This window comes from Cavia porcellus, unplaced genomic scaffold (genome assembly GCF_034190915.1).
Source record: "Cavia porcellus strain 051 isolate PalLab524CR breed Dunkin Hartley unplaced genomic scaffold, mCavPor4.1 scaffold_9, whole genome shotgun sequence".
Lineage (NCBI taxonomy): Eukaryota > Metazoa > Chordata > Mammalia > Rodentia > Caviidae > Cavia > Cavia porcellus.
In genome coordinates, this window is record NW_026947492.1 from 47920771 (window position 1) to 47948561 (window position 27791).

Below are 27791 nucleotides of genomic sequence, written 5' to 3' on the forward strand. Positions count from 1 at the left end.
TGTTTTATATGGCTGGGGGTTTAGCTCAGCGGAGTAAGCGCCTGCCTTATAAGCAGGCAGTCTTGAGTTCAATCCCTGGTACCGATAAAAACGAAAAAGACCAAAAAAAAAAAAAAGTTTTATAGTAAAAGACACATTTGCCATTAATCCCTTTCAATCCCTCACTTCTAATTCACTTAGGTAATCCTTCTTGCCATTTTCTGAAGCAGATGTGGATATTTTCTTTGATGAATATATATATATATATTTTTTTTTTTTTTGGCTTTTTTTCGTTTTTATCGGTACCAGGAATCGAACTCACGACTGCCTGCTTTCAAGGCAGGTGCTTATGGCGCTGAGCTAAATCCCCAGCCCCATTGATGAATATTTTCATCAGGTGTGAGAAAAAATACAGCGAATGCTGTCATGAAAATAAACACTTTGAATGGATTCAGAACATTGAGGTAGCCAAAGCACAACTAAAGTCACTCACAAAAAGACTACATAACTGCTTTAGAAGGTGGTCGGAATAATGGAATAAGTGTATTTAAAGCTAGGAGGGAGTATTTTGAGGTGAATTAATAAAAGTATATCTTTTACTGTAATAATGTTTTAATTTAAACATTCGCTGCGATGCTTTGATACATCTCATACCTTTACTTGCATGATTAGCTGATTAACATGATTTTTCCCCAACTAGATTGTAAACTGCAAAGCTCTTTCTTTAGTCAGCGTAAGTTCCCTCGCACTCAACACATAGGATTTTAAAATTACTTGAAAATATATATATAAACATAAATATGGCAGATATTTTTAAATCCACAAAGCCATTGTCTTTAATGCCTCTATCAGAATTTATTTCACAGAAAAATTAGGAGTGATGTGGGGGAAGAAATAAAGGGCTTCATTTTCATTTATTTTGTCTCCTAAAGTCATTTTGTTGAAGCCTAGCATCTCTAAATTAGCTTCATAATAATAGCTTCCATTTCTGCACTATCTTTCTTCCAAAGGGCTCCTATGGCTTATAAAAAGATCTCAAAGTCAATTTTAGGGTGACTCTTCTTAGAAAATACGCTAAAAACAAACTGTCCTGCTACTAACCAAACATAATGTGCGTTCTACAAAAAAGTGTCAAATTCTATTGTAAACAGATAACCACCATCTTTTAAGATTATCTGATTTTCTTAACTGCAAAATTGGTGTGAAACACAACAGAAGCAAAAGTGCCTCTGCTTGAACTCTGATCAGGAGCCATTTGGGGTTCCTGGACAACCGCTTTTCCCTAGGTAGCCACGAGTCTCCATCTGCCCCAGTGAGCGGTGTGCTCGATTTTCATGAGCATTTGTTGACCACTTTGTGTTAGTCCACGAGCTGAGCGAGGCAAATACCTTAAGGAGTTTAGTCAAAATCTTCAGCAAACTCTTTTTTCTGATTAAGGCAGCCAATAATATCTCCAGGCATCCTGCCTGGCTGATTTGATTACTACTTGGTTGCCAAAGCAACGTAGTCCTTGCAGAGCAGGCCCAGGCTAAAGAATGAGAAAATAGATACTGCATCTCCTGCCTCCGGCAGCGAGACAGAAAAGGTCCAGCCCCCAGGCCCAGCCCCCAACTCCAAGCCTTACCCTCCTGGCTCAGCGAGGGCAGCGTGGGCAGCACCGGCCTGCCCAGCTCCTGCACATCAGGCAAGATAGTGTCCAACATTTTCAGTCCTCGGTTCCCTTCGTGCTTGATCCTCGATGGCTCTTTTCTTCCTTCTTTACAGCAAGTTTCTACTAAAGTGATTTGCTCACCACCAGCCCCCCTTTTCCCCGGGGCCTAATATGTGCTTCAGAAAAAAAAATTACCAAAATTTTGAATTTTTTAATTTTTTCTTAAATAAATGTTATTTCTCGCCGTTCCTGTCCCTTCATCGGCTCTCGGAAGGCTGTCACCGAAGAATGTTAGATGACTGTCCCGCGTTGCTCCAAAAGTGCAAAAAAAAAAAAAAAAAAAATACGCCCAGCGGAAGAGTGACAGACTGAGAGAGCGAAACGGGACCGGATAGCAGGGGCTGAGAGGAGGGGGGGGAGGAGGCGGAGCGAGTTGCTAGGACGCAATAAAGGCTCGCTCGGTTGCTAGGGTCTCAAGGCTGGGTTTCCGCCAAACGCTTAAATTGGAATTCTCTCATTATCCATCCTGCCTTATGCCTAAACCTCGGCTGATATGAGGACACCTTCCTCTCCCTGTCTGCACAGATAAGTAGTGAGCCCATTCCCTCCCGGTGGCTTGAATGAAGGATAAGCAAGCTGTGTAAATAAGCAAAGCTTTGGAAGCTTCCCCAAGATCCACGCCTCAATATGACATATCTAGATTTAAAGCCCCATCTGGTGGTGAATTAGGAATCTGTGAGAAGGAAACCAAAGCCACCACTTGTGTGTACAAGCAATTATACTTACTGCCAAAGAATACTTGTTCTTGGGAGAATGTTCCTGATTTTTCAGTTACTGCCATTTTATTTCACCCTCCTTCCATTCATTTCATTACAGCCTTACTTCTCAGTCCTTTTATTTATATTTAAATGCTCCTTTGAGAATACAGTTCTGTTTAGCATCTGTTTGGTTCTGGGTGCCCTAAGAGATTTTCTTTTGGAATTCATACATCTGCATTGTGTATAATCTTGATGGGGCGGTAATTCCAAGTGACCTTGCTCCTATTCCCAAAACTGAAAGAAGCAGATCTTTGCTCTCCTTTCCTCATCTGGACCAGGAGTCTGGTGTGTGACCTGAGCTCAGCTGTCAGAAGGTCCTTTTGAGGCTCAGATTGATGAGATAGTAAAATACTGGCAGCTGGAAAATCTGACCACTGTTATTTGGGGATGCTATAAGTTCCTCACTATGCCATGTTAGGACAGAGTTCCTAATGCCAAGCGCTCCACAGCTCCCTTGATTCCTGCCCTTTCCCAGTCTGGTGCTACCAGCTGCCATCATTCCATGGCCTTCTTAAATGTCTTCCAGTAACTCAAATCAACATCTGTGCCCCTGTCTGCTTACAATTTTATAAAACAATTAAACATCAGAGGGTATAGTGTAATAGAAGGAGGCTATCCACCTTCTGACCTCATTGTCAGAAAATAAACTTGATGAGTAGAGAGATAGGCTTAAATCCTAGCTTTCATCAGCAGAGCGGTGTGCAGTTTGTGAGGATTCTTTGAAATGAAAACCAGTAAATTAACAAATGTCAATAGTAAGATTAGACATTTCTAATGTAAATTAGATTATGTAGTCCCAGAATGGAAATAAATCCTCATAATGGCACGTTTGTTTACTTTAGGAGAAAACCAGCAGCAGCTAAGGACTCAATAGATTCCCCTTTCCCCCTCCTCTTAACTCTCTTGCACAGACAAGTGGAGACAGAACAGAAAGATCACATGCATACATACATCTAGTGTATGTTTCTGGAAAGAGAGGTTATGAGTTAGCTTTATTTTGGAGCTGAGATGACACTTGCCTAAATGTGAAGTCCTTACAAATTCTTCTAAAAGACAAAAACAAAACCTTGCAGACTCTCAGGGATCTGGGAGCACTCACTTGATCCATTAAGTAAAAGCAGTTTAAGGTTCTATTAAAAACTGTTTTATTCTCAGAGAAAAAACTGGAACAGGGTAGAAGAACTCCACTACTTAGCTGCTTGATGGAGCTCCCCTCATTGTGACTCTCTACAGATGAACACTGTCTCTGAGTTTGACAGACTGAAAGGTTGCTTCCTTTTCTAATACCTTGGGCAATCCCTTTCTCAGAGAAAAGTGACACTGTCCATAAGATAGCTGATCTTAGAAAATATATAGAACATACCCAAAAGTGTACCCATAGAGTCACTGGTTCTCAGTCTTAGATTTTTATCCAACTGCTTTTATTATTTAAATATTACGAACAGCACATTTTTTTTGTGACTGAATCTCAATACTCACTTGAGCATTTGATGAAGTTCATAGAAATAAAGAGATAAAAACAACAACAGTGGAACAAAAGCAGCACAAAACTGGTCATGGAGCCAGACATGGTGGCACATGCTAATAATCCTAGTATTTGGAAGGCAAAAGGCAAAAGGATCACCATGAATTTGAGGCCAGCCTGGGCTACATACTGAGTTCAAGGCCAGCCTGAACTACACAGAAATTCTCAATCTCAAAAAACACAACTGGTCATGGGTGCTATGAGTCATGATCTGCTAAAATGACCTACTATGATTGACTGATCAGTGTTTTAGTGTGTTATTATTAAGGAAACTAAACATTATCAGATAAGCAAACTATTTCTTGGGAGAATGACTAAAACACATGCGTATAATAGTGCAATGGCAAGCAGAAACACCAAAATGACTTCCAGGACTTGGAGGCAGACTTATTTACTGTCACTGATTAGGCTCACTCCCAAAATATCAGGCCCAAATCGCTGGTGATCTAGAGCTTTTATATGATGCACATGCAGGAAGTACAAATGAGGTACAAAGACAAGACAAAACAGCCTGGAAGCTCTTCTGATTAATAGCAGAGTGAGATCATCAGTTACAAGGGTAAATTAATGATCATCAGTTTATAAAGCATGGTACAAGGGTACAATCAGGCACTCTACATCTTTGGTTATACTGTCATGGTTACAGGGTCAAGAAAGTAATTACAAAGCCATGAAGCAGTACAGAGCTGAGTAATGTCAAAAGAACAAAGCTTAAAAAAAACCAATTTCTCTTGTACAGTTTTCCCTTTTGATAGTAATACTATATGTTGCTATTTTACTTTTAAATCTATACATAAATATACTTTACAACTAAATGCTGGAAAAGTTTTTGAACTTTTGCAAACCTAATGTAAAATCGAATTTAAAAAGTCCAAATTCTTTAAGAAAATTATCCATTAAAAATAGCATTATGCCCTTGTAAAATCATTCTTTTTATTCTACTGTATTTTTATTTTACTGTATGCAACAATGATTTTTCAAATTCGAGTTGCCAAATTTTATAAGATCAAAACAAAAGAATCCTAACTCAACCTATTTAAAATTGAATTCAGTATCCCTCTCAAAGCAGTCCTTATTTCTGTCTTCTGTAGTCATATCATCTCTTCTGAATACCTTTGCCTTGTCTTGCCTGCTTTGATCATTGTCCCAGGTCAGGTTAAATACGCTTTTTTAAAAGATATTTTTGTCAGTCTCCTGAAATAGAACTTTAAAACAATAGAACTAAAAACTCACCATGGAGATTTGATCCCAAGTACTGGCTATCAATAATGCTTTCTTGAGATCCCATAAGACCTTGCCCATTATCTCCTCCATTGCCTTTATCCTCATAATATTCTCCTGACATTGGCATCTGTTTTCCATACCAACCTAGGAGTTTATTCAAAAAAGGATGTAATACTTTTATATCCACACCACCTTGCCACAGTGTCTGGCACATAAAACAAGCATATATGTATTTACTGACTGTATTTCCCTCAATGAGATGTAACAGACACCTCTCTTGTCATATAAATGTAAGCATCACTCATGAATTTGCAAAAATTTTATCATGGATGCTACTATAATTTGCAGGGTTTTAGAAACAACAAAATTTAAGTAGTTAGCTTCTTCTTAGGTCACTTATTAATCTCTACTGCTACTCAAAAATTTGATTTGCTTAATTTACAACTTTAGTAGGATTGCTTTGAAGTGGTTCGCTAAATCTGACTCTCTAAAGGAAACTTTTATATGAGGTATTCTGTCTTTTGCTAAAGCTGATCTCTTTCTCTTCTTTCCATTTCAAATTGTTAAAACAGAATTGTGTAACAGATACCTGTATACAAAGGCATAAATAAGGATCACATTTTCCATTCATAAAATGAAATGTTTCCTGATGTTGGTACACTCCAGACATCATTTTATAAAGCCAATTTTTTTTTTAAATCATTGGGCCCTTCCACATTAAATATGGAAAAGTTATTTTCAAGGGCTGGGGATTAGCTCAGTGGCACAAGCGCCTGCATGACAAACACAAGGTTGAGAGTTCAATCCCTGGTACAAAAAAAAAGTCATTATATGAGAAACCAAGTACTTCTCTTTTTAACTCAGCCTCTTCTAGTATCTGAGTTGTCCAAGTACAGTCTAACCAGAAACAGCTGCTTATGATTTGTTTCCTCTCCGTGAGTTTGTTACCTACAGACTGATAAAAGAATGAATCAAATAAAAAATAACGAATACAATTCCAGATATGGACAGAATACAAAACTAAAGTTTTGAAAACATATGATAACTTTTTGTGAAATTTATTTTTAATTGGCAGTATGTATTATCATAAAATTTACCATCTTAATGATTTAAGTGTACAATTCAGTAGCATTATGTACATTCCCATTGTTGTGCAGCCCATCTCCAGAACTTTTCATCTTGAAAAATTAAAACTGCAGCCATTAAACAACTCCCAATTTCCCCAAAAATTAGCTCTCAGAACTATCACTCTGTTTTCTATCCCTATGATTATGACTACCATAGATACCTCATATAATAAAGTATTTTCCACTTTATATAAAGTGAAAAGTATTTTCACTTTAAAATATATAAAGTAAATAAAGTTGTAAAATATTTTTTTGTAACCAGCTTATTTTATTTGGTATAATGTCCTCAAGTTTTATTCATATAGCATGTGTCAGAAATTATTTTCTTAAGAATGAACAGTAATTCCATTGTACTGTATGTATATGAGGTGATCAAAATATAGTGATTTCAATTTTTTAAAAAATGATTATAATAGAAGACACTTTGCCATTATCCCCTCAAAATACTCCACGCTGGTTCAAACAAACTTATCCTAGCATTCCTGCCACTTTGTGAAGCAGTTCTAAAGGTCTTCTTCCTTGAATATCTTTTTGAGCTGATGAAAAATACAGTGGAGGTACAGTAAATGCTGCTACTACTATCCAACAGAAAGGCAGGCTCATAATACATTAGCGTGTGTTTTTATCCACCTTATTCACTGACTCTGGCCCTGGCGAACTTCCAGCTCTTCTCCAAAGTCAAAATGACCATGAAAGGTAAATATCCTGGCAGCTATGACATCGCAACTAAACACACTCATGAACGGCTTCAGAAAGCAGCAAGAATAATGAGACAAGTGTTATCAATGCAAGAGGGATAGGTTCTAAGGGAGATTGTTGACAATGTGTCTTTTACTGTAACAGTTTTAAAATTTAAGCATTGATCATATTGGTCAATCACTCTTTATACATTACATTTTGTTTATTCCTTTACCTACTGATAAACGCAAACCTACTTTTGCATGACTGAGGAACAATAATTTAGATCAATGGTTTGCAATCTTTTCACATGAAAGTCTTCCATTTTTTTAGTTTTATTTTTTAGACTATTTTTGCAGCAAAATTGAACAGAAAGTTCCCATTCCTTCTCTTCCCCTCATAGGTACACATGTAACTTCCCCCATTTTTAATACCCCCTTTACAGATATCCCATATATACTGTCACATTATGACACTGAATCTATAGTTTACATTAGGGTTCATTTTTGATGTTATACATTGTGTGGACACAAGTGTAATGGCTTGTATCCATCCCTACTACAAAAAATTTAAAGTCAAAATTTTTCAATACCAAGAACAAAGCTTCAGATTTTGGACCATTCTGGGTCTTGGATTTTCAGATTAGGGATGCCTACTCAGTAAAGTATATATAAATATGTTTTTAACTCTAAAATCGGAAACACTCCTGCTCACAAGCATTTTTTTTTTCACAAGCATTTTAGATAAAGGAGACTCAACCGAAATAGCACACAGAAGAATTTCACAGCCTTAAAATCCTTTGTTCTCTATTCATCCTTCTCCTCACTGAACCTTTGGCAATAGTTGATCTTTTATTCTCTCTCTATAGCTTTTCCCTTTCTAGAATGGCTTCTTTCACTTAATGTTTTTAAGGTTCCTCTATATCTTTTCATGGCTTAGTAGCTCATTTCCTTTTTGTGCTAAAAAATACTCCATTATATGTCTGGTTTTCTGAAAAACTGCCAAAGTATTTTCTGAAGGAGTTATAACATTTCACACTTCCAGCAACAATTAAAGCTTCTATTACTTTATATCACTGCCATCGTTTGTTGTCAGTATTCTAGATTTGGGCCATTATTATTATTTTTCTGTGTGATGATATCTTTTTTTTTTTAATCACTACCGGGGATCGAACTCACGACGGCCTGCTTCCAAAGCAGGTGCTTATGCCGCTGAGCTAAATCCCCAGCCCCTATCTTAACTATTTAAATATTATGTTGTCTTGATTCCTGAAGCTTTATAATAAATATTAGCATAGTATCAGTCCGTTATACTGAATATTAGTGTCATTTTCTCCAATATTGTGCTATTTTGTTTTGCTTGCCCATATAAACTATAAAATTAGTTTGCTCATAGCTGTAACAGTCTTTAGAATTTTCATTGGAATTCAGTGAAGTTGAAAAAACCAACATCTTGAAAATATAATCAATGAATGTGAAATCCATTTTTCTTCCTTGATTTTTTTGACGAGTTTGAGTTTACTTCATATATCTTTTGTACCTTGTATGTTTTGTTAAACTTATATCTAAATATGTCACTTTTCTGTGTTAATATAAAAGATATCTTAAATTTCAAATATCACTTATTCCTTGCTAATATACAAGAAAGAGGCTGAATCCATGCATTACCTTGTCCTGCAACCTTACTCTCCTCCTAAAGCCCTGTGCAATCAGGCGGTGTGTTTGGAAGATGATTCAATCATGGGGTTAGCAGCTGGCTGACTGTTAGGCAGTAAGGTCTAGTTGGAAGAGGCTTGGCCTGAGGTTTTCATCTCCCACCCAGCTCCTCCGCTGACTCTGCTTCCTGGATGCCATGACATGAACAGCTATTCTTTTGCTATGCCTCTGTACCATGCTGTCCTACCTTGTAGTAACTGAATCATGAATGAAACCTCTACAAACTGTGAGCCAAAATAAGCTTTTCCCTTCGCTTGTAGACATTGGATATTGTGTCCCAGTGATGAAAAAAAGTAATTAAAAAATTTGTAATCATTTACTAGTTCCAAAGGTTGGTTTCTTGGTTTTGCGTTTTTTATTGTTGCTGTTGTTGCAGTAATTTTTTCAAGTTTCCTACATAAATTATCGTTTCATCTGCACACAAAGATACTTTAATTTCTTCTCTTCCAATCTGCATATTTTGGTTTTCTTTACTTATTTTATTCGATTAACTAGGATTTCAGATACAATATTGAAAAGCATTGTATCTGCCCCTTTTAACCTACAACCAATCTGTTTCTCTCACGAGCATATCTTCAAATGAACCTGGACTACCTCCTGGCATTACTCTGCCTTGTTTTTACATTCTCACACTTACCTTTCCTTTACCAAAGCAATTTGGAATTAGAAGTGGCCACTTAGTAGACTTAGGACACTGTCTTGGTTACTTCCCTCTCACTGCTGAGATAAACTACCTGACACCCAAAATTAGGGAAGGAAACATTTATTTAGCTTATAATTTTTGGAAGTTTCAGTCCATGCTCAGTGGACTCCAATCCAAGGTGGCATGGCTGAGGGGCAGTTGTTTATGGCAGCAAGAGCAGAAGGGCAAAAGAGGAAAGCATGCCTCCTTCCTTCCCTTACACTGTACACCAGCTCCCTGCCCCTGGGCAGGTGCAGCACTCAGACCATCAATCCCAGTGCTAGACAACCAACCACTAACAAACTAGATTCAGCTGCCTCCATGACTGCGTAAGGCTTTGGGGAGACAAGCCATAGAGACAAACAAAATTGTTCTTATCAGAGGCATTTTAAATCAAGAGGATGTCAGGTGATCCACATGGGTTCTTGGGCTAACTGGTTTGTGTTAAATGTTCAGATAAATTTGATATTATTCTAGAAATTCTTTTTTTTTCTTTTGGACTGAGGATAGAACTCATGACCTCATGCTTGCCAAGCAGATGCTTGTGCCACTAAGCTAAACCCCCAGCCCCTGAAATTTTTCCTACTCATTTTTTTAAGAAATTCTCAAAGAACATGATTCTCAGTTTATTACAGAAACATAAAGAATATAATTATCACATATCACAAAAGAGCAATGAGCCAGTAACTGTTTCCTTGAAGTGGGAATATTTTCACTGGAGTTAAGTAGTTCTTGCAGCTAAGTCTGAAAAACTTTTGGCTAACACTGAGCACTGTAATAAAGTGGTCCAGTATTTGTCCCCTCTCCTAGTGAACCTAGGTCTGCTGCTAGTGCTATACTGATCTTAGAAAAAGAATTTTATGAATAAAGTAAAAATCTAGTTTTTACACAAATAAAGACTGGGATTAATGATAAATTCAAATGTAAGAAGGGACTTTGGGGAAAGACACTGAACCCCCTATGGGTTTAAAAGAGCCATTACATGTTTTACAGTACTGTTTGGCAAGTTCAGAATAGCTATGTCTTCGAAAACTGCTCAAAGTCTTGCATTTCAAGTTTTAATTAGCTAAAATCCAAAGATTGCCAAACAAATTCTTCCTGATATCTTTCTTCCATAAGGTGAAAGAAACCCAAAATTAATAGGCATAAAATATACTGTCACAGTCATATCATAATGAATTTGGGAAAAACCTTATACAGAAGAAAAAACCCTATCAGAAGAAAAAGTCAAACATATCCAAAGGTAAGAAAGTCTCAGCCAATACTTGCTTTCAGTATACTAAGAAAGTCAACTATTCATCATCTTTGTCCAATAAACCATTTCTAATGCTCATAAGCTACACTTCCCACACTATTGAGTGAAAACAAGGCCTCTTATATGCAAGACAAACACTTTATCACTGAGCTACATCTCACCCTTTTTAAAATTTTTGAAACAAAGTGTCACCAAGTTACCCATGCTGGCCTTGAACTTTGGATCTTTGGGCTACTATATTAAGCTAAGCCACTTTTCAAATAACTTACTGAACAAAACAATTAGCAACTTTATTAGCAATTATTATTAGCAATTACTAGTATTAGCAATTTTAAGTAACAAGAAATGTAATTAGCTATTCTGTATTTTCATAGTTTTGATGATACATGCACCAAAATTTATTATTTTAAGTATTTTATCCTTACAACAAGCTAGCTCACACATTACATTCCAAGTTTACGCATGATAGGTGATAACTAAGAACCTATGTGTGAGCTAACTTATTAGGACAAAATACCTAAGATCAAATTATAAAATTAAAAGGGAGAAAAGTTTATTTTGGCTCACAGAATTAGAGGGTTCAATCCATGGTTGTCTTGTCCTACTGCTTGGTACCTGAGGTCTGCCTGCCTCATGATACCAAGGACAGATAAGGGTCCAGGGTCCCAAGATCCCTTTCAAGGAGCATACCGTCAGTGACCCAATTTTCTTCCACTAGCCTCATTTCCCAAAGGTTCCAACAGTGCCACAAGTTGGCAACCAACCCTTTAATAATTAGGCTTTTGTGGATGTTTAAGATCCAAACTACTACAGTGTCTAATTTGTAAACTGATTTCATTTCTAATAGGTTCTACTTATCATTACTTTCTGCTGCTTCTTTTACTCGCATTATCAAACTCCCAGAGCAGAAGTGAGTTATTCTACTTTGAGCCTACTATGATTTGAACAGCTTATAATTTTGTTGAAAACAAAACCATCTTTAGATTGTTATAAAACATTTTCACTTTAACCTATAATCACTAGTCAAAGAATTAATTTTTGTATTTTTATATTTCCATCATTTTTGTATACATATCTGTTTACAATCACCTAGTTTTTTAAAAAAGCTTTAAGATACAATCATATGCAACTCATCCATCTAAAGTATGTTTTTAGTAGTTGTACAAGCATTAAAATTTTAGAGCATTTTCATCTCCCATAAAAGCCTCATACACATTAGTAGTCGATGTCATCTTCTAACCCTCAACACTCCTAAGCAACCACTAATATTTTATATAATAAGTGGACTCAAGAGTATGTGGTCTTTTGTGACTGACTTCTTTTCACTTAGCATATATTTTCAAGAATTTATCCATTCAACAGCATGTTTAATATTTCATTACTTTTTAATGCTAGTAATACTTCATTGTGTGACTATAACACACTTTACACATCAGTTGATGGACCTAAGTTTCCACTTTTGTGCTCATATGAATAATTCTAACATTCATATACAAATTTTATGAGAACATTTTTATTTCTTTTGGGTACTATCTTAAAATTTGGACTACTATAACGAAGTACACAGATTGGTGTACCAAAAATAAATGGCACTTAATTCCAGTATTTTCTGTAACCCACTAGGAATTACTTATGTCAACACCAGGCTTTTACCTTCATTCTGTACAAAAATCTGACTTGTCATACACAGGTAAATACCACATTATTTCTCTGATGAGAAACTAAAAGTAGAAATAAGGACCAAAATGTATACAAGATGTTGTGAAATAGGAAGAAAACATTCAAATGGGAAGGGAACTGGAGAGGGGAGAGGAGGAAAGAAAGGAAAAAAAATAAGAAAAGATGGAAAAAATGGAAACAAAACTTTTATAAATAAGGAAGGGAAGAGTGGTTGAAAGGTGGGTAGGGGGATGGGAGAAAAATCAAGTTATATCATGTACAGGTACAAATTCCCCATGATGAATGTGATCATTATGTACACCTAAAATGTACCAAGGGTTAGGGATACAGCTTAGCAGCATAGCACCACCCTGGCAAATGCAAGGTTCTAGGAGTCCAACATCTGATATAAAAAGAAAAAAAAGTACTAATAAATTTAATTAAAAAAAGAAAAAGTGTCTGTAGTCCCAGCATTTAGGAGGCTGAGGCACGAGGACTGCCATGAGTTCAAGGGCAGCCTGGGCTACATAGTAAGTTCAAGGCCAGCCCCAACTATATAGTAAGACCCTGTCGCAAAATAAAAAAAAATTAATAAATAATTGTTAAGAGATTTTCAGACACTTAAAACTTTTTTCTTGAGCTGGGTGCACTGGTATACTCTTGCAATCCACTATGCATAAGGCTGAATAGGGAGGATCATGTGTTTGAGGACAACCTGGGTAATTTAGTGAAACCCTGTCTCAAAAAAAAAAGTCACAGTTCAGGACTGGGAGTATAGAACAGTGATAAAGCACATGCTTCCTATATAGAGGTCCTATGTTCAACCTAAACACCAAAAAATAAAAAGTAAAACTTTCTGTCTAGTCTGTTTCCCAGAGGATAACCACACACCTCCAAAATAAAGCAAATGCTACTTCAGGGCTCTAAGAAATGACAACTGACTCTTTATTCATACTTTATTCACTACTGTGTACAGCTAGAAAAGGAGATCTAAGTTTAACTCCCATCATTTGCTCTGGAAAGCCAAAAAACTGGTTTAAATTCATTACACACGACTTTCATGGATAATCACAATCTTTTATTCCTCTTAGCAAGCCAAGGGATTGGTTCTGTTTAGTTAATACTTTCTGTTCTACTTCTATTAAAAAAGAAATCAATGGACAGGTAGAACAGATTTTGGCTACGTTATAAGTAGTTATGTGACTACATAAAGATCTAACTGGACAAAGGGACATGTTTTTGTAGCTTGGTAATCTATGTTTGCAGAGTACACATGCTATTTACAAGAATAATCATTTTGTTTCTATTAGCTGTATTGCAAATGACTGATGTTTTCTGTCCAGAGTTTTAAATGCTGTTGTACAGTCACCGTCAAGTCATGATTCAATAATGATCATTCATTAACAAGACCTGCAGGAAAATCATTAACCACTAAAAAACTAATGTACAACCATAACCCAGCAGATAGCAATCCATATCTGAATTCATCATCACTCCGAAAATTGAAGTCTAGACCGGGGGGGGGGGGACCTGAAAACAATGTGAACAAAATATACAACTTGCAAAACACATGAGACTACCAAACTTTAATAATGTAAGAAAGTACTAGTAATCATAGCAATTTTATTAAACAAAAGTGCATCTGGACATAAAAACTGACAATCAATCTATCTTAGCTGAAAAACCTTGTTAGCCATAAGTACTCCTAAATTTTTCGTATCTAAATATGTGTACTTGATGTTTTTCAAAATTTCTAATTTTGAGATATTGATTTAATATTAACTACTCTAGCAAACTACCATGAAAATAATGGAAAAATTACACATGCAATTGCCTTAAGTATTATCGTAACTAGGCTTTAAGTAAAAAAGGAATGATAGCCAAAACAAAATGTTTGCCTTTGAGTAGTATTTTAAACCTATGATGGAAAAACTCATTAGTAATAAGCATATTTTTTTTGAATATTTTTAAATTTTTAATAAAGATTTCAATGAGCTTCACAGTCACTAAACTTAGGCTTCATGATCCATTTGACTTCTTGCTTTTAAAGGGAGTCATTTGTCTTTAAAACATGACAAATCTCAAAATCCATTAAAAATTATTTTATTCACATTATGTTTTCCAAAAGAGAGGGTTTTGTGCTAGTCGTCTTTGAAAGTTTTCATACCTAGAAAAGAAAAACAATGTATTTTTATGAAAATTTAAGTAAGATCTTCCACAACTTATAAAATAACATCTCAAAAGCAATTTTGTGTGATTTAAAAAAAAAACTGAAATAAAAAAACTGATCTAGACATTTAATTACTCACACAGAGATTGCACAGTGGTTCAAGTATAAGAACAGTTTTGATTAGCTTTTAGAAGGCCCATATCAGATGAATTTTAGTAATTATCTATCTTCTGCAAATCAGAATGGTAGAAAAGACCTAAGAAAAAACATCACATTCCCTTCTCATTTCATGAATGGGCAGATGAGAGTAAGTTGCTTGTCATAAGCTGCTTAGTTATAAAACTCAAACCTAAAATATATATATTCCAGGGCTTTCCATGCTACACCAAGGTACTACTTTCTCAACAAAAACATCCTTAACTTCCTCTACCTCCTGATTTTCAAAGTAAAAAAATACTTATAAAACAAAAACATGAAGAATTTAGAGAAATAAATGCATTAGCCATTTGGGTTCAGAATGTAGTATAAACTTCCTCATGTCCTATTCACATTTTACTTTTGCTCAAAACTTTGAAGAAATACATTCACAAACAAAATACACAATTACTAAAAACCTTAATCTCTGAGATACAAAATGCTCATACCACTTCAGCACCACATTTGCTGGAATGAACATTTCAGATGGACTTGGTGTCATTTGGGCCTGAGAGACAGCAAATGATGAAGCAAAATTGTAGAAGTTGTCCAACATCTTTTGTGTGAACTGAAAAGTTTAAAAATTGACAGATTAGTGAGTTATAGACTTCTGTATTTTTAATAATAATACTGCTATATTAATCTGGTTTTACGAATCATTACATTCTAAAACAGACTAATGTTGAAAATTAAGAGCAGCCATATAGTGACACTGTAGTGGTGGTGTTCACTGGATAGGGGGATTGCTTCCTTTAAAATTTTTTCTTTTATGTCCACATCTGCATCCCTAGCCTCAAAGCCACTCTCCTCAAATCAATTTAATTTTTCAAATAAAACAGTAACCATCACCCTGCCTGTAAATCCCAGGACTCAAGAGGCTGAGTCAGGAGGATTTCCAAGCTCAAGGGCAGCCTAGACTACATAGTGAGTTCAAGGCTGGCCTGAAGTACATAGTGAGACCCTGTTTCCAAAAAAAATAATAAAATAAAGCCAGTAACTATCTCTAAGACGACTTTTCCTGACAAAGAGCTTAAGGACAAAGGGAAGAGGGGAAGAGAGGAGGAGGATAAGAAAGGAGAGGAGGGTAGAGGAAGAGATGTAGTAAGTCCAAGACCAGCTTGAACTACATAATAAGACCAACATCTCCCTCAAAAAAAAAAAAAACAAGTAACCATCTTTTCTTGACAAAGAACTGAATGATGCAGGGAAGAGGGGAGGAGAGGAGAATGAGCCAATTCTTCCTAACCAAACTTATAAATTCAATGCTACTTACAAGATTTTCCACAGAAGTTGACAAGATAATACTGCTTCATGGAACTAAACAAGCTAACACAATTAAGAATATTAAGCTTATTTTGATGAGTAGAAGGAGAAACTTGGCCTACCAGGTACTTAGACTTACTGGCAAATAAACTGAGAAGACAGAAGCACAAGCCCTAAATAAAATCTAAGTATATATAACAATATGATACAGAATAAAGGAATTATTTCCTAGGGGAGAAAAATAGCACTAACTGTTCAAATAATGGGTTTAGTTACCCTCATATTCCAAAGAGGGAAAAAAAGGTAAAACCTAAGACTTCATAAAAGAGTATCTTCACATAGCAAGAAGGGGGAAAAAAAATCTTACAAGTAAATTTGTCTAGATAAAAATGTATCTGAATATAAAAAGATACCATGAGCAAATTAAAAGATTAGCAACATGCCAGGACAAAACTAAAACGTATATACACAGGATTATTATCCAGAACACATAAAAGCTTTCGTTCCAGGAAACTAAAATTAAAAACTACAAAAACAGAATATTACACAAAATATGTCAAATTCCAGTAAAACACAAATATAAATCAAAATGTGAAAAGATGCTCCATATCACTAGTAATGAAGAAGTATAAATTAAGCATGAAATTCAAATTGTCACATAGGTTTGGAGAAACTGATAAATATTAGGTCTGATAAATATTAGTGAGAATGTATGAACATCAATCCATATGAAAAACTGGCTCATTCATACCACGGTATACTGCACAACAATTACAACAAATTAGATCTATTCCATAAATCAACAGAGAAAATCTGAAGTATAATGTTGAGTTAGCAAAAACAAGTTATATACAATACGCTACTATTTATATTCATTTTTTAAATGTGAAATATAAGAAGTGATCAAAATATATGGTGTTTACATTTTTAAAAATATATCACAATAAATGACATATTGCCATCAGTTCTCGAAATACTCCCCGTCATTTCAAACGTATTTATTTCATCATTTTTGTCACTTTTTAAAGTTCTCTTTCATGAGTGTCTTTATGAGGTATGATTAAAAAAAAAAAAAATGCCATGGTCAAGTGTAATCTAATTGAGAAAGCCAGGCTGGTAAAAACATTATGGTATTTCCTCATCCAAATTATTCATTAGATCTGGCGCCATGTGACTTATACATATAACTCTTTCCCAAGTCAAAGTGACCATGAAAGGTAAACAGTTTTTAAATTGATTTAGGACATCAAGGCACCCATGACAATGCAACTGAAAGCACAAAAGAGAACTTCCACAAAGTAGAATGTGGCAATAGGCTGGGAATGGTGGCACACACTTACAACCCCAGCACTCTCTGGAGACTGAGGCAGGAGGCTTACCGCACGTTCAAGGACAGCCTGGGCTATCTACTGAATTCAAGGCTACCCTGGAATACATAGTAAGATCTTGTTTTAAAAACAAAACAAAAAATTGTGGCATTAATGGGATGAATGTGTTTGAAAGAGGGAGGTGGCATTTTGAGGAGGATGAATATCTTCACTGTAGCAAATTTTTTAAATTTTAAGCATTCATTGTTTCTGTCATACCTCACACTGCATATACATCAAAAAGGAAAAATAAAGGAATTGGAAGGCAAAGGATTCAACATCGAAAGGAAAGTAATTTTTACAGAAAAAAAGAAAATAATATCCTGAATATAATCACCCCACAACCCAGAAAATAATTAGTCCGCAATAGAACAAAAAAAAGAGAGTTATAATTCTAAGACAAATGTAAAACTAATCTGCTTAGATATACTGAAAGAGAATTTACATTCAGCAGAATTTAGGCACAAAGTAGAATTAGAAACACAGAAATCTATGCAAAAGAAAAAACAAGGCACTTATAAGAAAAAGTGATACAAGTAACCATCTCTAACAAACTCCTTTTCTTAACAAAGAACTTAATGGTGGAGAATATAAATACAATCATACTACACATGGCTCAATTCTGAAAATTTACATAGTAATAATACAAAAAGTTTGAATCTTTTTTTGAATTTTAATAAAATTCTATATTGGGAAAGTGGGGTGTGTGTGTGTACTATGCCATGCATATATGTGTGTGTATTAACAAAGAAAAAAGTAAAACCACTAGGTTTCGTATTGGTAATACAATGAAAATATCTTTTTTTTTTCTTTTTTTTTTGTATTTTTACTGGTACCAGGGATCGAACTCTCGACCACAGGCTTACAAGGCAGGCACTTATGCTGCTGAGCTAAATCCCCAGCCCCATACAATGAAAATATCTTTAACAAAAGTTAACAACAGATTTTTAAGCAAGCTTTATCTGATTCAAGAAAATAATAAACAAATAGAAATAGACAAAAAAAAAAAAAAAAGGAAGTGGTTGAAAGTGATTGCTCCTAAGTAATAAGAACTGTGGGAGCAACAAAACCCAAAATGTGTAATTGTCATTGTACAAAAGAGAGGAAAAGAAAGTGCTCTAAACGATATAACTGCATGTATATATAAGTGTATAAGATAGATAATGATATCACTGAGTTTTGTTGGATCATTGAACAGAACTGTTTGCAGTCTCACTGTTGGAATGTCCACTTTACAAGCTTTAATTTTGTGACTTCAACAATTATTTCTAAGATGATAATATGTAATCCATTAACTAGTGATTTCCTACTGTTTATTTTTTTCTGTAAATCTGTATAACTTGTACCCTTTCTCTGTTTTTTTTTTCTCCTTAAATAAAATTAAAAAAAAAAAAAAAAAAGAAAGTGATTGCTCCTACGGAGCAGAACAGGAGTGCTTAAGTGTAACTATTTGTCTTTGTAAAATACGTACATATACTACTCTGATAAAAATTTAAATGAAGTAAAAGTAATTAAGTAGTTAAATTAAAAACATATTTAAAGGGGGCTGGGGATTTAGCTCAGCGGCATAAACACCTGCCTTGCAAGCAGGCAGTCGTGAGTTTGATCCCTGGCACCGATAAAAAGGAAAAGGACAAAAAAAAAATTTTTTGCACTTAAACACAAATGTAGTATTAGATGAATACTGAAATAGGAGTAGGAAAGATCTATATAAACTCAGAAGAATAGCTATTTAGGTAGCAAAATAGAGGGAAGAAGAAAACAGCAATTGGATATACCTTTAATTTTTTATTTCTTCTTTTAAAAAAGTAATAGGGTCTAGAGATGCAGCACATGCTTAGCATGCCACACAAAACTCTGGGTTCAATTCTCAGCATTAGAAAAAAAAAATAATTTATGCAGAAGATTCTTGGAAGTCTTAATATCTACTCACCACAAAGAGAATTTATGATAGGTGTTACTTATTTCATCTATCCCTTTGCATCCATTTGTGCTAAAAAAATGTTTGGCATAGAGTAAATACTGATTTAATAAATATTGGTGAAATATATGTTAGTTTATATATGTTCTATGTATTTAAAAGATTTTATTAAAAATATTTATTAAAAATACATAAACTGCAAAGAAGCTCAAAATTTAATAAATATATACTATTAAAATTTAATAAATAATTATATATAAAATAATAAATATGTAAAAGTCTTCTTACATTTCTCCAAAGATAATTTACCATTTGGGGGGTATATTTTCCAGACACTTTAAAAAAATACTAACTGGAATACTTAAAGTCTTGCTTCATAGCTTGCCTTTTGAGGTTTTTTTTTTTTTAAAACTGGTGCTGGAGATTGAACCCAGGATTTTGCACATGCTAAGCAGGTACTTTACTACCGAGCTATACTTTCAGACCCTGAAAAGTATACTGAGACCCAAACTCTGTCATTTTTAATTCATCCTATTTTCAAGAGACCATGTTATAAAATCTGACTAAATTCATGACACCATACAAAGGTATACCTATGGTGCTGACCAGAAAACCCACCCTTAAATGTTCCCTTGTCTATTCACTCTTACTCCTGGAGCATCTATTTAACTGCCTTTTTAATGTAAATTTCCCATTCCTGCTTTCCTTGTGATCTTGGTGACGACTTTCCTGGTATTTAACTGATGAAAGAGAAAGAATCAGGAGAGAGTCTTACACAAGTTGTTACCACTTCAACCAATCTCCTGTACCTTACTCATACAGACAGTACATTATCCTAGCTAAGGTGAACACTTCTACATAAGTTCCTGTATTCTACTGCTTCACAAGTTCAGGGTATAGCTCAGTGGCAGAGCATTTGTTTAGCATTTACCAGGCTTAAAGTTTGACAGTCTCCATCATTAAGAGGGAAAAAAAAGATACTGCGTCAGTAATGCTCCACTCTCCAACATTATTAAATTTTTCCCTCTTGATATTATGCTAAGTGAAACAAACCTAAGAAAGACAAATACAGTATTGCATAATCACAATTAAATGTGGGACCTAAAAAGATGAACTAGGAAGAGCAGAGTAGGACAGTGATGGCTGTCAAGGCCTGAGGGTTGGAGGGGAAAAATCTAGGGAGATATTGATCAAAGAACATAAAGCTTTTGTACAACATAGAAATTACACTTAGAAATAATGTCTTAGTACTTTACACTTGCTAAAAATTAGATCTTAAATGTTCTTACCACATGATGGATATGTTAATTAGTTTGATCTAACCATTTCACAATGTATACATATATTAAACATCACCTATTTTTATTAAGGTATATTAATTATACCTTAATAAAGCAAGTGAAAAACAAGAAATGAATGAAATGTGTATCGTATTACCTGAGTGAATGAGTCAACTGAAGATACAGCAGCATTGCCTACAGGAGTCTGCTGAGCCAGACTGTCCAATAATTCCACTGAAATTCCAATCTGAGCAACAGACGGAGTTCGGACAATATTCATAGTCCCAAAAGGGTGTTGGCTTCCTTCTCCTGAAAGAAATTAACATGTGTCATATATTTCAAATTAAATTTGTATTCATAAAAATCATTCTGTAAATATGTAAAGAGCTTGTGAACTATACACACTAAATTTTCTTCCTTCCTTTCTTTCTTCAACTAAATTTTTAACTAATTTTTAACTAAGTTTGTCGCAAGCTGGGACTGAGGCTCAGTGGTAGAGTTCTTGCCTTGTATGCACAAGGCCATGGGTTTGATCCCCAGCAACATAGGGAAAAAAAAGTTTGTCTCTTTTCATTTAAATGCAAATCGCTTTTTTAAAAACCATATATTAATGCAGAGTAAGAGTTAAAAGCTTCCCACCAGAAAAGTAGTCGTTACTTTTCTAAGTTACTAAAAACTACTAACGTTAAAAATGGTTAACAGGAAAGAAAAATGACACTGAGAAAAAACACTTGGTTATTAAATAGAAAATCAAGAAACTTGTCATCATAAAAAATGTTTAATAACTTCTCCTTTGTTCAAAACTGTATCAGTGAGTATACACTTGACCTACCTAGCCTTACATGCCAGCTATCATATGATTTTGAGTAAAATTTTCCTTAACCTGAGGAGATTTAGCATTTCTTATAGGCAGGTCTGCTTATAATGATCAGCATTTGTTTGTATCAGTTTTGTTTGCCTTTGTTTCGCCTGCATTTCTGAAAAATTGTTTTGCTGAATATAGAAAATTTTTGACAGCTTTTTTCCTTATGGAGTTCACAGTCCCTAATAAGAAGTCAGCTATAAGGATCCTTCAATATGACGAATTACTTCTACTGATGCTTTCAAGATTCTCTTTAAGATTTATTATGAAACATTTTGCTGTGAAGTTTATACTACTTGGAGTTTGCTGAATTTCTTCAATGTGTAAAGTTTTTCATCAAATTCAGGATGTTTCTAGGTATTATTTTTTCAAACAATGTCTTAGTCTTTTTAGGCAGCTACTGAAAAAAGCATGCAACCAACTGGGTAGCATCTGAGTTGTTTAGTCCTCACAGTACTGGAGACAATCAAGGCATTAGTAAACTTGGTCTGGAGAGAGCCACCTTTTTGAAATAGACAATGCCTTCTCGTTGTGTCCCCACAGCATGGTAGAAGGGTTAAAGAACTCTTAGCACCCTTTGGTAAAGGCCCCAACCCCACTTATGAGGGTGCTACCTTCAGGAACTAACACCAAAGACCTCGCCTCCTCATGTCTTAGACTTTCTATCCTTCTCTCTCTTCCATTACACTGCATATGCCGAGTATATTGGTACACTGATGGTTTGCTCAGATCTCTAAAAGCTCTGTGCACTTTTTTCCCTGCTCTTCAAATTGAGTGCTTCAATTAAACATTCTTCAAGTTCACTGCTTCTTTTTTCTGCCTACTCAATTCTATTGAAACTTCCTAGGTATCTCTCATGTCAAGTTATTATACTTCTATGCTTCAGAATGTTTAGTTCCTTTTTATAATTTCTACATTGATAATCTACCTGATAATATATCTTCTCTTGGTTTCCTTAGATCTCTGAGCATAAGAAAAAAATCTTCCAAATGTCAAATCTAATGCCTATGTTTCCTTGCGAAATTTCTATTAATTTCTTGTACAAAGGTCTTACTTTCTTGTTTCTTCTCGTAACTTTCTGTACAACTCAGGCATTTGAACATTGTGAAGTGGCAATTCTAAAAATCAGGTATTTCCTCTTTTCAGTGCATGGTATAGTTCCTTAAATGATTTTTCTGAATTCTGTAAAGCCTATTTTCTTTGTTATGCATAGCTACTGAACTCACTGTTTTGTTAGTTTGGTGGTTAGCCAGTGACTTTCTAGAGACTTTGTTACGTATCTGCAACCAAACTTTCTCCAGCCTTTGCAGATGGGCTCTACACATGAAACATGCTTTCAACAAGCCAAGCAGCATATAGCTCATCCTAGCCTTTACTTCCTCATGTTTAAAGCGTAAAGGCCAGTCAGAGGAGTGAGCTTTGGACCTTCTCAAGTTTTTGCTGGGTGTACACACAGCTCTGAGCATGCATGATTCCCAAGAATGTCAGAAAACTTCAAAGGCCTAATTCCCCAACGATTCTCATTTCTAGCCTTTCAAGTTAAGCTTTTGGGTTAGTCTACTGCATGTTCCAACCACTGCCCTTCGCCTCAAGTGGCAGTGACTAATGATTTATGTCTGTAATTTCTTTTCCCTCTGTATTAGTGACTGAACTTCTTAGGGTCTTACACATGCTAGGCAAATATATTGTGCTTTTTATTCCTTTTGTTTCTTCTTTTGAGATAGGGTCTCACTAAGTTTATCAGGTTGGCCTGAGGTTTGATCCTCTTAGGTTCCAGAGCAGCTGGGCCTATAGGCACACATCATCATACTGTTTGTAAATATGTTTTAACAAACAGCCCCAGGCAATCATTTTAGTACTAGAAAAGTTCTTATTTGGATGACATAAAGACAGAACTTTTGAGGCAGTCTTCCAGGAAACCCCACACAGACCAAAAAGTTCATTACAATTCTTTGTGAAGGAGGTCCATTCTACTCCCTAAACAAATATCAAAACTAGAGTCTGTTGAGTTATAGGATACCACTCAGCTGAGGAACACGGAATACTAGAGTTAGGTTAAAATGCTGCAAAGGTAAATGTTCCTACTAAGTTTTGGTGGTTTTTCTTGATTAAGTATTCTCTGGTTGCTCTAAGTTTTTGATTAGTTGCCAGAGTTCTGAAAAAGCTGATTCTGACAGTTTTTGCCATTATTTTGTAGGCTTTATAGGAGGATAGATTTGGAATCCTTTATCCCACCACTTTATTTTAAACTGAAAATTATGTTAAGTCCAGAAAATGCTGTTTTCTGCCTAACAGGCTTCAATCATCTCCCTTAATTAAAGAAGTTCAATACATCCTTCTGTGACCTTCATTTTAACCATATAGGAAGTGAGCTACTCAAGCAGAAAGGCTTGTCATTTCTGAATTGTACCTTTTAGCACAAGCAAAACTGGCTAAGACTTACTGTGTAAGAAAACATTGTGACTTTGTCTTCCATGGTAAAACTCTGGCAGTTGGACAACATAAAGGGGTGGGAAAGACACAAAAGTCTTCAACAATCTTTTAATACATATTTTCAAAGATACCCACTAGTCAATCTTATTTTCAAACTGACTTGATAAAGTAGTTAACACACTACAACTACAAAGGCCCTTGTTTATCAAGTATAAAGTACTACGAATACTACTAGAATACAATATACATATTTACTAGTACTACTAGAATACAATATACATATTTACAGTTAGTATTTATTTTGGATCTGAATTGATTTCATGACCCAAACATGATCAGTTATATTGTCAAAAATTTTTAAAAAGGCAGAACAAGCAAAATATCTTGCACAATCTTTAAAAAAACACATACATCAGAAGTTCTCAACAATATTCTAATAGTAAATGCAGCAGCTTCTTTTTAAACACAATTTCTCAAAGTACCCCTCCTCTATGTAAGTCAAGAACCTAGCACAAAGCACAACTCAGAGAAAGAAATTGTACAAGGAAAAGAGATATTGAAAAAAAAAATAGAATTTTATTTAAAATACAGCGGCGTAAGTGCCTGCCTGGCAATTACTAGGTCATGAGTTTGAACCCTAGTACCAAAAAAAAAAAAAAAAAAAAAAAGATTAAAGTGCAGCAAACTAAAATATTCATTCTACACATTCCCTATTTTTAAGTTACCTAATTCACTGAAATGGGCCATGTTCTCTGAATAAAACTGCTCAGCCATTAAAAATGAACATGGAGTATTATATATCCATCTTATAAACCTCTTATGAGATTTTTAATAGGCTCTAGCATATGGTTACATCTTGTTCTTCTGGCATCTGTACCAAAACTTTGAATCTGCACACTTTGAACTCTGTTATTAATGCCTTGTAATTTGTTGAACTAAGGATGTTTATCTTGTTTAATCCATAAATTACAAAAACATTTTTATACTGACATACAACCTAGTGATTTTTCTCATTTCTACATCTATTTCCATTCAATCACCTTTGTATACCTTTGTATACACATGAAAAAAACATGTCAAGTAGGAAGCACAGATAATGACATAAAAGAAAACCAGCATCCATCCATTCATTACCAGTTGAAGATGTTACAAAATACTATAATTCTTTCTTCCTAAATGACTAAGTAAAATATCCTATTTTCTTTTGGTCCTTAGAAATTTACTATTCAGTCATTAATTATATAGTTCGGAAAATTCAGAAAAGGTGATCATTACCTAAAGATCTGTAATACGAGGTTTTGCTTTTATGAACAATTTCATCATGATCAGTATAGAATATCTTTTTGTATTTGTTTTCTGATTTGTCTAATAATTTCCTGTCAATTTTTTTGCCATTAAGAAAAAAGTGTAAATTCCATGTAGTTTTAATAAAAGCTAAAAGCGGAAATATGCCATATTTCATGAAAGATGGCATTCTTCTTTGAGTAGTGTAATACAAAAACTGTAAGTTAATGCAATGACAAATAAAGGTCCACAGGTCAAATCTGGCCCATAACCAACTTTTCTATGACTTGGGAACTAAGAATTTTAAAGAGATTTTGTGTTGCTGATGTTTTCCAACACTGGAGGTTGGAACCCAGGTCTTCACACTGAGCTATATCCCCAACCCTTTACTATTTTAAGACAGAGTCTCATAAACTCACTAACTTGCTTATGCTTGCAGGGGATTTAGCTCAGCAGCATAAGCACCTGCATGGCAAAGGCGATGTCGAGTTTCAATCCCCAGTACCAAAATAAATAAATAAATAGCCTGTGCTGGGCTGTAAAAGTTGTGATCCTCCTGCCTGAACCTCCCAGTGTGCAGAAGCTATAGGCATGCTTTCTATAGCTCAGTGAGAAGACCTTGGATTCAGATCTCAGTAACACACATGCAGTTGTTTAAAGAATAAGATGCGATGCCCCAGAGACAACCTGAAGTCTGCAAAGTCTTAAAAATATTTGCTGACTATTCAGAAAAGATGTCTGCCAACCTCTGCCCTAGGCAATTTCATCATTCTTCCATTTTTCTTGCCTGTTTTAGCTCTACTCCTTTTTTAGCATACATGAGAATAACTGATTAGTAATAATGAAACAATTTTCTAGTTGAAATAAAATGTTTCAAGATATAGGAAAAAATAGTATTACTAACATTCTGACATGCATCTTAGATTTAAAACACTTTATGCCTGCTTGATAGTATTCTTAGCACTTGCATATAAAAATTTAGAAACCAAAAACACCTTTCCAAAACCTCTGCATCAGTTTTAACGGTTGCCTGACAAGGCTGATATAACATGTTTTACTAATGCATACTCTAAGACTGAAGTGAATCTCAAAACTTTATTTCAAGTACCTTAACCCAGATAAAATGGCATCATGTCTGACACTGTTACATATATGAATCTGGATGTCTGAAATGTACTTAAATATCTAAAGTTTATTGCTGCACTCTACAGAGCACAAAGACACAAACAATCCCTACTCTCTAATTTAAACACTCATGGGAAGTAAGTCACTTATTTGTTCTGACTTAGTTTACTTTATTGAGGTGATTTCTAATCCATCTAACACAGACATTCTATGATTTCAGAAAAATGATCATTTATTGAGCACCAACTGTGTGCCATGCACTATCACGCATTTTTATACATTCTCTTTAATGCATATGTCATCTCCATTTTACCTCTAAAGGTTAAACATCTTGGTCCAGTGTACACACCTATAGCCTGGCACAGTGACACACACCTATAGTACCAGCTGCTTAAAAAGCCGAGGCAGGAAGATTTCTTGACACAGGAATCTGCCTGTACTACACAGCAGGACCACATCTCCAGAGGAGGAGGGAGACACATGCAATAACAAGTATCACTAAGGTTTAAAATATTTCTATGAAGCTCCAAAGCTGAAGTGCATTCTAGTTCACTATTCTACCTGTTAATATCAAACTCTGTGGTATGAACTCTTTTTATTTCTTACTTACTTCATTATGAAGTCACTAAGAAATCAAATAAGAAATATAGAGATAAGGGGTTCCCATTCTGGCTCACTAGCTGTGCTTTACATGATTAGAACAACACTACCATCTTGAGTTTTTGCTGTCCTGTTTAATCCTTTTAACGAGCTCCACTTTATTTAACAATGAAAACTAAAATTACTTTAAATGCTTCTTTCTGGCAAGTGAGCTAGACAAAATAAGCACAACATAAATAACATATTAAGACACTAAGAACAAAAACATAAAAATGTGGCAACAAACCCAAAAAAGAGAAAAGATTATGAAAAGGAAATCCAAATGATGATGTGTAAGAACTCTAATTTGAACATTTTCTAAAAATTATTCTTCAGTGTTAAACATTTTCCATGGCTATTTTTAATATCACTATTATGAAGCTATGTTAAACAGTGAAGTATAACAACTAGCCCAACAGATGATCCTGATTGAATCTTTAAGTTAGGAGCACAGAATGGAGAGACAGCTGGCAAAATTTTAATACACACTATAAAACACATAAGAGAATTCTACACACATTCGCAGTGAGGTAGACTTTGTAGAGATGGAAAGGGATTGGGGAAAGACAGAAGAAAAAAAGAGAAGGGAACAAAAACGCATCAAGATGCAATCCATATATATATCAGCACACCACAATGAATACAATGAATATATTTATTATGTACTGCAATCATACAGTAATACAAAAACTTTTTTAAAGGAGAAAATTCTGGGGGCTGGGGATTTAGCTCAGCGGCATAAGCGCCTGCCTTGCAAGCAGGCAGTCATGAGTTCGATCCCTGGTACCAATAAAAAGAAAAAAGACAAAAAAAAAAACAGAAGAGAATTCTGTTCAAAATAAATTTTTTAAACCTGATTGTTGTACTGTGGTTATTTAAGAATACTGCTGATATAGAAAAGACATGCTGAAGTATCTAGGAATAAAAGGAAATGATCAC

The 27791-nt window shown here is 34.9% G+C and overlaps 2 protein-coding genes across 3 annotated transcripts in view; both read right to left on the bottom strand.

Moving 5' to 3' along the window:
* Positions 1-14200, bottom strand: part of Ccdc81 (coiled-coil domain containing 81) — a 57015-nt gene extending 42815 nt beyond the window's left edge. The window contains exon 1 of the mRNA XM_003468578.5: positions 1604-14200. Coding sequence (XP_003468626.2) covers positions 1604-1682 — 79 coding nt within the window. The 5' untranslated portion in view covers positions 1683-14200. The remainder of the gene's footprint in view (positions 1-1603) is intronic.
* A 200-nt stretch (positions 14201-14400) lies between these two features.
* Hikeshi (heat shock protein nuclear import factor hikeshi) overlaps positions 14401-27791 on the bottom strand; it is a 39248-nt gene continuing 25857 nt past the window's right edge. For both annotated transcript variants that reach the window (XM_013151161.3, XM_063256297.1), the window contains exons 3-5: positions 20667-20818; positions 15128-15246; positions 14401-14480 (exon numbers count right to left, since the gene is read on the bottom strand). In XM_013151161.3, coding sequence (XP_013006615.2) covers positions 14426-14480; positions 15128-15246; positions 20667-20818 — 326 coding nt within the window. In that variant the 3' untranslated portion in view covers positions 14401-14425. The remainder of the gene's footprint in view (positions 14481-15127; positions 15247-20666; positions 20819-27791) is intronic.